This window comes from Saprolegnia parasitica (assembly GCF_000151545.1).
Source record: "Saprolegnia parasitica CBS 223.65 unplaced genomic scaffold supercont2.106, whole genome shotgun sequence".
Taxonomy (NCBI): Eukaryota; Oomycota; class Saprolegniomycetes; order Saprolegniales; family Saprolegniaceae; genus Saprolegnia; species Saprolegnia parasitica.
In genome coordinates this window covers 98,720-107,784 of record NW_012156500.1, presented here as the reverse complement: position 1 = coordinate 107,784, position 9,065 = coordinate 98,720, and the positions used below count along the sequence as shown (strand labels likewise).

The following is a 9,065-nucleotide window of genomic DNA, read 5'->3' as shown; positions in this document are numbered from 1 at the left end:
TGGACCTTGTTCATGGCTTTCTGAATCTCGGTGACCATGCGGTTGATCTCGAGAAGCGCCCTGGGCACCATATCGCTAGCCGGCACTGGCTCGGACGTTAACGGCTCGAGACGCGACTCGACCACAGCGTCGGATGACGACGGGTCCGGTGGCGGCGGGAACCCCGGGTCCGTCAGGGGGGGCAAAGGGGGGCCGGGGGGACCCTCGGGGGGCGTGTCGAGCTGCTCCGCCACGTTCTTGTCGGACGGCGATGGCTTGGGCGCAAAGCCACGCCGACTGAGAAGCTGGGTCACCGACGCCTTGCGCGCCCTGAGTCCTTGTACGATGGATTTCCGAGGTTTCGCCTCCGCGCGTTTGTTGCGGTCCTGGATCGCTTGGAGCTTGTCGGCCATGCGTTTGGAGCGGTAAATGCCCTTGAAAGACAAGTCAAAGCGCCGGCGCATGAGCGACTTGTCGACGAGGTGGTTGAGCTCCGTCTCGACCTGAAGCTTGGCCGTCGGCGACTGAAAGTTCTATCTTGCGATTGAGATTGACATTGAGATCGGGCCGGATAAAAACCATGTTGGCGAGCTGGCGCGCGACGACCGACTTTTTCATTTTGACGCCAAACTCGGGGTACTCGGCCAAAATCTCGTTGAATGCCTACGCCGAGAACGCGTCGCGCCGCGAGGATCGATCCCCTGACGTACGTGCTTGCTAAGGACGTTGAGATCGCAGATCGAGTCGGCGACGACCGTATTCGTGCGACGGACTTCCGCGACGAGCGCCGTCTCGCCAAAGAAATCACCGTCTCGAAGGAGAATGCGGGGGCCGTCCTTGGTCGAGCGGAGCTTGTGCATGATCGGATGCAGCGCGCTCGTCTTGGCCCGCGGCGGCAGCACTTCGACGGTCCCCTTTCGGACGATAAACATTTCCCGGCCAATGTCATCTTGATGGATAATCACGTCTACACACAATTGTAGAAATAGTCTTCATATAAGCGGTTGATACCGGCGGGGAGGTACACAGCTGTGTCCAGCGCCATGCACACTTTGCCGAGGAAGCGCGCGTTCGAACCCGCAAAGATTGGCACCGTGTTGAGCAAGTCCTTGTACAAGTGCAGCGCAATCGTTGTGCGCAGCGGCTTGGACAAGCCCGGTTGGTTGAGCAGCGTCATGTCCGCGTACGCGCGTTGCTAGCGTTGATTTTGAGATAGATCGATCGATAGATGTACGTTGATCCAGAGGTAGTCGTAGTTGCGCTTGACGCGGTGCTAGATGCAGGAGAGTTGTCATTTGTTTTATAGACAAGTTGTCCATTGCACCTGGAGGTCTGCGGGCAGGTCGTAGTACTTCATTTCGGACGAGATGACGTCCATGCGGTTCCGGAACGTGGAACTCTGCTGGTCCCAGCTACGCGCATTCGTCAGTCGTCCGTCCCAAGCGTGTCTACCTCAGGAGCAGCGTCAGCGTGTGGCCGAAGAGGAGCGCGCAGTTGAAGACACCAAAGAGCGCAATGAAAGAGCTAGAACCACATCCTCGATCCCCCGAGTCCATAAAAAGGGTGTCTTCATGGACTCTCACCTGAGCGTATACATGTGTGGTCGATACGACTCGAGCGGCGACGCGAGCAACGACGACGTCTGGAACGAAGAGGCTTCGGCGATGCCAAGAAAGGTGAGGAGGACGCTGTGGAACGACTCGGCGTAGATACTCGAGGCCTGGTCCTTCGTCTCGCATCACAAATAAGACAGATCAAGACGCACCGTGTCCCAGTCACTGCAGACCGACACGTCGCCGTAGCAGTTGTTGAAGACGTTGACCCAGATGCAGCTAGACGCGCATACGATTAGATCTGAGACGCCAGATTCGACGGACGTGAAGATGTGGAGGCCGAGCGACATGGTGATGGCGGTGACGAGGAGGTGGTAGTACTTGGCGTACTGCCGCATGTACTTGAGGAGGACGCCAAAGCGCAGCAGCTTGGGAATTTTCTGGAGCTTGAGGATCTTGACCGACGTCTGCTGCTTGTTGCTCGACGGAATCACGTAGCTGAGTGGAAAGTTCGAGACGAAGTCCACAATGAACCACGTGCGGAGGTAGCGCCGCGCCACGACGCGGGCTTCCATGTGCAGCTCGCCGTTCGCGAAATACCCCGTTCGGAACGAGAGCACCATGTCTATTACACGTGAGCCTCAATCTCAATCTTCCTCACTCAATTGATATGATATACCGCAGACAAAGCACGCGTCCAAGAACGACTCGAACGATGCGACGTTCGGGCCCCACGCGACAAAGTCAAAGCCGAGCGACGCCGGCGTCTACGCTCACCCTCAATCTCAAAACACAACGCTCATACATGGATATACGCCATGTATGTACCATGATACAGACGTAGATGACGGCAGCGGCGATGCTCAAGTCCCACGCGCGCCGAAAGCTCGAGTTGGGGTGGACCATGAGCAGCTGCGGCAGCGCGCGCCGGTGGTAAATGTCGATGGTTTCCACGTCGGGGCGTGGCAGCGTGAGCGAGACAACGCGCTGCCAGAGCGCCTTGGCGCGAACGTTCTTGCTGGTATGATTCTCGTCGCCCGGTGGCACATGGCCGACGCTTGGACCTGGCGCCACCTTGCTGGCGCTCATATCAACTGCCTCGCCGTTACCAAATGAAACGGAGACCAGAAAGGACTAGCGTCCTGTTGACGACTCGATACTACGGTTGACCTTCTCTTGTTGGGTGTGTTGAGTTGCGGAACGTATGACTGATTCAGCTCGGTCCTCAACTCGACGCAGCTCAATTCGGCTGAAGTAGAACGAGATGCGAGGCCAACGGAGATGCGACTCGTACTCTTGACAACGTTGGTGATCAACTATTACATTAGCGCATCGCGGGAGAGAGAGGTGACACGTGAAGCGGCGGCAACTCGGTGGCATCCGGTTTGGAGGACGTACGCAGGCGCGCAAGGTCGGCGTGGAGCTGCTGCATCGTCGTCTGCAGTGCCGTCACGTAGGTCGGCAGCGCTGCAATGGACGCCTCGACGACCCGGAGACGCTGGGCGATCGTGTCCAGAGTCGGCTCTGGCTCGACTGTGTCCACCGGTTCGGTCGTGCGCCGTGTCGCCACGGGTGGTCTCTGTGCCAATTTGGTCGTGTCTAGGGTGATGGCGCGCGCACCGGAAGATGCAGCGTTGCGCATTCGCAGCGCGCTGCTTCGTCTTCGTTGGTTGGGGCGAGTGACGGGGATCGATGTTGTCGAGTCTGTCGTCCTGTGCTGGAGGCGCTCGGCGATGCGCTTGAGCTTGTTGCCTGTCTTGCTGGCTTGGCAGTAGTGCCAGTACGGCGACGAGGCATCGCTCGCTCGTTTTGCGAGCGACTGGTCGACGACCGCGTTCAGTTCGCGCTCGATCGCGGCCTTGTCCGCGTCGTTGGTGATGTGCTAGGCACGTTCCAGTGGCGAACTCCTGTCCTCCATGTGGTCGATTACCATGTTGTCCATCTGGCGCTGGATCACGATGCGCTTCATTTCTGGAAATCTGGAAATTCCGCGATAATCTCGTCAAACGCCTAGATGCCAGATCCTCGCACGAATCACAAGTCGTGTCGTCGCACCTGCTTGTTGAGGACGTTGAGGTCCGTGACGGTCACCGACTGCACGGACGTCGTGCGACGGACTTCAACGACGAGCGCCGTCTCCCCAAAGAAGGCGCCATCCTTGAGCAAAATACGTGGCGCCGTCTCCGGCCGATTCGCAATCACAACCTCGACGACACCGCGCCGCACGATAAACATCTCCTTCCCGAGGTCGTCGACTTGGATGACGAGATCGCCAGGGAGGTACACGGCCGTCTCGAGCACGAGGCAGATCTACGCCATCCTCGCTCGCCCTGTTGTACAAGAAAAGCAGTGCGGTACGCGGCCCAGCAGCTTGGCGTTCTCGCCGGCAAAGAACGGCACCGTCTCGAGGAGGTCCTTGTACAGAAAGAGGGCGATCGACGTCCGAAGGCTCTTGGAGATGCCCCGTTGGTTGAGCAGCGTCATCTCCGAGTACGCGCGTTGCTAGTACGTGAGATGGACCGTGTGCCTTTGTATACACGAAATCAATCGGACGTACGTTGATCCAGAGGTAGTCGTAATTTCGCTTCACGCGGCGCTAGAACGACAATATATATGGATGCATGTACGTGAGACACGAAGTCTACTTGGAGCTCGAGCGGGATCTCGTAGTGCTTCATTTCGGCACTGATAATGTCCATGCGGTTCCGAAACAGTGCGCTCTGCTGGTCCCAACTACGCAAAACATGCTTGTGAGAGGTCAACCCAGCTAAGAGATATAGGCGACCTAATGAAGATCGAGATGATGTTGGCCAAGAAGATGGCAATGCTCACGAGCCCGAGGACGACGATGCAGATCCTAACGCCATCGTTCAAGATGGAAAAGGATGCAACTAATGGTGCACGAGAGGAGGTAGACGGTCGGGGACGCGCGCGCGACCGGGCTCGCGAGGTTGCCGATGCTCGCGTACGTTGAGTACTCGCCAAGCGACGTGTAGAGCATGAGGACGTTGAGGAGCGACTCGAGGTACATGGGCTCCATCTACCACACGATGAGCCAAGGCCAAGGAGTCGTCTCGGCGTCTACCTGGCTGTCGTCGCAGTACGTTCGGTTCGTCGATGCGTCAAAGACGTTTTCGATGCACTGGTCAAAGAGACTCGCCCACAAGCACCTATGTGTTGGCATCGCTCGATGCTCCTCCTCCTGGTTCGTTCGGGCGTATGTACGTGAGGACGTGGAGGCTCATGACGATGGCGGCGACGACCAATACAAAGTTGTAGTACTTGGCGTACTGCCGCATGTACTTGAGGAGGCGGGCGAAGCGCAGCATCTTGGGAATCTTCTGGAGCTTCAAAAACTTGACCGACGACTGGTTCGCGTGCGAGTAGAAGAGGTAGAACGGAAAGTTGGAGATGCAGTCGACGAGGAGCCACGACTCGGCGTAGTGCCACATGACGAGGCGCTGGTTCATGACGATCTCGCCCGAGACAAGGTACCCCGTCCGAAAGGTGAGCACCATATCTAAAGCACGATCATCAACGCGCCGATGCAGTTGAAGATGATGCAAGTACCTGTGACGAAGAAGACGTCGAAGAACGTTCCCAAGGCCGAGAGTCGACTCCAGTCCATGGATTGAAACCCGAGCTCCATGGGCGTCTATAGGCGAGGCTCAGTCGACGACGCAATAGGAACTGAGTCGGACGAGGAGGCAGACGCAAACGACAGAGCACGCGGCGCAGACGTCCCAGACGCGCCGGAAGCCCGAGTTGGGGTGAAGCATGTACGGCGACGCACCCGTGTTGGGCGAGTGGAAGATCTCGATCTCGTCCTTACCGAGGACGCTTTTCGCTAGCATCAATGGGGTGGCGGTGGCAAGATGACGTCGTGGATGTACCTGCACGCGCCATCTGCTCGTTGGGCTCGATGCGGAGTCCGGTCCACGCACGCTCGGTGAAGCTGCGCACGAGCTTACTTGGCCGCCGAGGCGAGCATGGAGCCTCGGCGGGCACGACGGAGGACTTGGTCGTCGTCGTTGCCATCCCGCGAAGCGTTGCGACAAAACGACCGAATCCACACTAAGCTAAAAAGACGCAAGATCGTAGCCGCGTCGCTTGGCAGCGCGTCGCGTCCATAGTTCTGCGCTGTCCCCGGTGGCCATCGTGAAGCTGTCGTCGGCAAATCGTTTTACCAGCGCGATCATCAGGCCTGGTTGAGGTTGCACTTGGGCGGGTTGCGTGCGTTTAGCCAGAAAGGCCAGTCCCATCAAAATCGCGTTCGCATGGGCGCCGAGCAGCTGATTGACGCGTGCCAAGCACGCCTGGCGCACCCACCGACGCGGACGCACGATGCGCTGGAGCTCTACGCTTCGCAGCTCGAGCAGCAGCTCCACGATCTTCTCGCGGCGCGAGACGCGGAGGAAGCCATTTGTCGAGCCAGCACCGAGTGCACGTTTGCCAAGAACACGGCCGGGCGCGTCCTCACCGCGCTCTTCGACCACGCGACGGGCGGAAAAGTGGACGGCCTCAAGGCATGGTGGGAGACCGGTAGCATCCAGACGCGCAGCGGGCCCGCGCACTGGCGTCTCGACCCGAAGAGCCTCCGGGACAAGCGCGGGTACTTGCAACATTCCTTCTCGCAGCGAGTCTCATGGGCGTAGGTTCACCCTCCTCCACGCAACTGTCGACCGCAGCTTGGCGAAGGAAAACGCCAAAGTCGCAACGGTTGGCTTCCTCGTCGATACCATCGGCGTGGACGTGAACGCGGTCGACCTCGTAAACAAATCACCGTCCCGCCTTTCGTTGACGCTGCTGGTAGTTTGGCCGGACGAGCCTCCACTACGCCGCCCTTGCAGGCTACGCCGACGTTGTCGACGCGCTCTTGCAGCGGCAGTGCAACCCACAGCTTCGCGACAAGGCCGGCTTGACAGCACTCGGTATGCTTCAGCTGACGACGCTGTCGGCCAACTTCGACGTGATCGTGCAAAGGCTTCTTCTGCACGCCGAGAAGCCGCGCTTTGGCGACGAGCCCACGACCGACGTAGACAGGTTCCATGCAAGAAAGGGTTGCCATCTGTAAGCGTAGGACGCCTTGGCCTCGGCCATTGCCGCACTCGACCGCGTCCTACCGTTCGTCGCCGACCGCGCGGCGTTGGCCGAGCGCTTGGACGTGTGGCGGCAGTCGCTCGACCTGCCGCTCGTGCGCTGGCACGACGTGATGGTCTCGCTCCTGTGCTTGGACGAGGATGGCATGTTTCTGCCGTCGGCCTACCGCTCGCCGGCCTTTCTCATGACGTGGCGCAACCAGGTGCATCTGTTTGGTGGCGCGTCGACGGCGTGGGCAACGTACTGCAGGAGCATGGTCGACCGCTGCAAGGTGCGACTCGAGCCCTAGCGATTGCGGTGCACGATACCGGTCTAGGCGGCGACGCAAGCTGCGCCCGCGCCCGAGAGAGAGACGTGGCACTACGCGGCGCTACTGACCGCGGCCGCCGCCAAGCTCGAGCCGATCGCGGTGGAGAAAGGCTCGGTGGTTGCTACGGTGCGTGTCCCAGGAGCGCGGTACCTCGCCTACAAGCGGCTCTTGCTCGGCGCTATGGTCTATGCTGTCGTCGACGCCGACGCGACGTCGCTCACCCTCGGTGCAAGCTCGTGTGCACACCAACCTCGCGTAATATCAAAGTAGATCGCCCGTTTGAAGGACCGTCGACCGAGCGCTGCCCTGTGTACGCCGCCGCCGAGGACGACCTGCCGCCTTACGTCCAAGTCCTCACGCTGCACGAGCGGCCCCCTGGGAACCCCTTTGAAACCGACTCGGTGGAGGAGGTAGCCATCCCCGCATGGCCTATACGTCCTAGCCCTCGGCTTAGGACTTGGTTCAGATGCATCAGCGCATGGCACCCGACTCGAGCTACGAGCTGCGCCTCCGCGTCGGCCCCACGGCGTCGCGCGCGCAGGCCAAAGCGCTCGTGGCCGAGTGGCGTCGCGTCTCCCGCCAGCACTTTACCGATCGAACGTACGTGTCATCGTAGAAGAAGTAGAGGATGACGATGGCCAACAGGTGTGCATCCACTGCCAAAGTCTGCGCGGTCGCGTGTCCTCAAGTGCAGGGCGAGCGCCTCGTGCGACCTTCTTCGTGCGTCTCGTCGCTTCTCTCACATCGTTGCGTGGCTAGTGTTTTGAGAGCCTCGCGGCCGTCGGGCGCGACTTGGCCCAAGCCACGTTTGGCCGCGCAACGTTCGCCAAGGCGATGCCTGTCCGCGCGAGTCTTGCATGATGAACATGGGCCTTGAGACGACGATGATAATGCATTATTCATGGTTCCGGCCGCGGATGCGGCGCGCGAGCTGGATGTCTTTGACCATGATGGTTACGCGCTTGGCATGGATGGCACAGAGGTTCCTAAGAGGATGCATGAGCACATGGGAAGACGAGTGCATCCGGCGCGTACGCATCTTCAAAGACGCGGACGAGGTGGGCCTCGGCGGCCTCCTGCAGCGCAAGCAGCGCCTCGGCCTGCCACCGGAACTGCACGGTCGCGTAGTTGAGCTGGATCTCGCGCACGAGCCGGGCAAAGGGCAGGCGCCGCAGCAGCAGCTCCGTCGAGCGCTGGTACCTGCGGATCTCCAGCAGCGACCGGACGCCGGGCTTGTAGCGGCGCTTCTTTCCGGCGGCCGTCGGGTCGACCGGCGGCTTCCGCTTGGTCGTCGACGGCTTGCGCGGGCGCGGGACGGGCGACGACATGCTGCTCCGTTGGTCAAGTTGACAGGCGGGGGCTTTCTTCCTATTCGACCAGCTGATCGCCGAGAATCCACCAATCGCAGGCGCGCATAATCAAGATCGCGCCCGCTGATTCGCTTCATTTCCGGCAATAATCCGATTCAAACCTCCAGAACAACATATTTCCCTGGCTTGTTTCGGCGCGAAACGCCCAAGTATCGATTCAAAGAGGTATATAGAGCGCGTTGATTGGCTGTAAAGAGACAAACCTTTGGCCAATGGCCATAGCGCATTGGTGAGCCAATTCGGCCATAGCGCATTGGTGAGCCAATTCGGCCAACTGCAAGCAACGAGGCCAAGGCAGCGCGTGAGCTACGGTATTAGCATCTACCCTCTCCTTGGACAGGCGGCGCGTCTCATATTTATATATCTGAAGGCATATTTACTGTAGGTGGTCGCCAGCTCTGCGAGACCTTGGGAAGCGCTGGCTTGTCTTGGCGCCAAGACACATTAGCCCCACTTCTTCCACTGCATGCCTTCGGGCACGGGCTTTTCCTCTTCATAGTCCTTTGCCTTGACTTCCTTCCAGTTGGTCGAGAGCACAGTCCCGCCCGACGTTTGCTAGCATTCGCAGATAAGAACGTAGAGGCTCCCAGACGACGTACAAAGGACTTGTTCATGGCCCGGCGCGTGTCCTCGTCGGCCTTGGCGTAAATGTCGGCAAAAAGCTTCTGCATGGCCGCCTCACCCTCGGGCTTCTCCGCTTCGAGCTCTTCGGCAATCGTCTTGTCAATCTTGTTCCAGTCGCGCTTGCTCGCG

The 9,065-nt window shown here is 59.6% G+C and overlaps 6 protein-coding genes across 6 annotated transcripts in view; 1 reads left to right on the top strand and 5 right to left on the bottom strand.

The window, feature by feature from the left end:
- Window positions 1-10: 10 nt before the first annotated feature.
- SPRG_12949 (hypothetical protein) lies at window positions 11-2,621 on the bottom strand (the record flags this gene model as incomplete). The annotated part of the gene is made up of 13 exons (XM_012352775.1): window positions 11-16; window positions 69-512; window positions 559-642; window positions 690-946; window positions 991-1,174; window positions 1,214-1,252; window positions 1,304-1,391; window positions 1,432-1,503; window positions 1,563-1,705; window positions 1,745-1,811; window positions 1,857-2,157; window positions 2,212-2,299; window positions 2,361-2,621. 13 exons carry the CDS (start codon window positions 2,619-2,621, stop codon window positions 11-13), a joined length of 2,034 nt encoding a protein of 677 aa, XP_012208165.1.
- Window positions 2,622-2,827: 206 nt separating this feature from the next.
- On the bottom strand, window positions 2,828-3,474 carry SPRG_12948 (hypothetical protein; the record flags this gene model as incomplete). The annotated part of the gene is made up of 2 exons (XM_012352774.1): window positions 2,828-3,414; window positions 3,463-3,474. The coding sequence occupies 2 exons, from the start codon at window positions 3,472-3,474 to the stop codon at window positions 2,857-2,859; spliced, it is 570 nt and encodes a 189-aa protein (XP_012208164.1). The 3' UTR covers window positions 2,828-2,856.
- A 23-nt stretch (window positions 3,475-3,497) lies between these two features.
- On the bottom strand, window positions 3,498-5,570 carry SPRG_12947 (hypothetical protein; the record flags this gene model as incomplete). The annotated part of the gene is made up of 12 exons (XM_012352773.1): window positions 3,498-3,542; window positions 3,588-3,842; window positions 3,891-4,034; window positions 4,090-4,128; window positions 4,178-4,265; window positions 4,318-4,389; window positions 4,436-4,572; window positions 4,618-4,702; window positions 4,758-5,052; window positions 5,103-5,187; window positions 5,234-5,379; window positions 5,426-5,570. The coding sequence occupies 12 exons, from the start codon at window positions 5,568-5,570 to the stop codon at window positions 3,498-3,500; spliced, it is 1,536 nt and encodes a 511-aa protein (XP_012208163.1).
- Window positions 5,571-5,809: 239 nt separating this feature from the next.
- SPRG_12946 (hypothetical protein) lies at window positions 5,810-7,851 on the top strand (the record flags this gene model as incomplete). The annotated part of the gene is made up of 9 exons (XM_012352772.1): window positions 5,810-6,144; window positions 6,188-6,302; window positions 6,346-6,567; window positions 6,613-6,903; window positions 6,949-7,168; window positions 7,213-7,352; window positions 7,397-7,542; window positions 7,588-7,648; window positions 7,702-7,851. The coding sequence occupies 9 exons, from the start codon at window positions 5,810-5,812 to the stop codon at window positions 7,801-7,803; spliced, it is 1,632 nt and encodes a 543-aa protein (XP_012208162.1). The 3' UTR covers window positions 7,804-7,851.
- On the bottom strand, window positions 7,812-8,319 carry SPRG_12945 (hypothetical protein). The gene is made up of 2 exons (XM_012352771.1): window positions 7,978-8,319; window positions 7,812-7,928 (listed from the first exon to the last, which is right to left on the bottom strand). The coding sequence occupies exons 1-2, from the start codon at window positions 8,268-8,270 to the stop codon at window positions 7,838-7,840; spliced, it is 384 nt and encodes a 127-aa protein (XP_012208161.1). The 5' UTR covers window positions 8,271-8,319; the 3' UTR covers window positions 7,812-7,837.
- Window positions 8,320-8,756: 437 nt separating this feature from the next.
- The window catches only part of SPRG_21221 (hypothetical protein), a gene marked incomplete at both ends in the record, with an annotated part of 1,192 nt that continues 883 nt past the window's right edge, over window positions 8,757-9,065 (bottom strand). Inside the window, 2 exons of the mRNA XM_012352782.1 lie at window positions 8,757-8,867; window positions 8,912-9,059. Of these exons, the coding sequence (XP_012208172.1) occupies window positions 8,757-8,867; window positions 8,912-9,059 (259 nt within the window). The remainder of the gene's footprint in view (window positions 8,868-8,911; window positions 9,060-9,065) is intronic.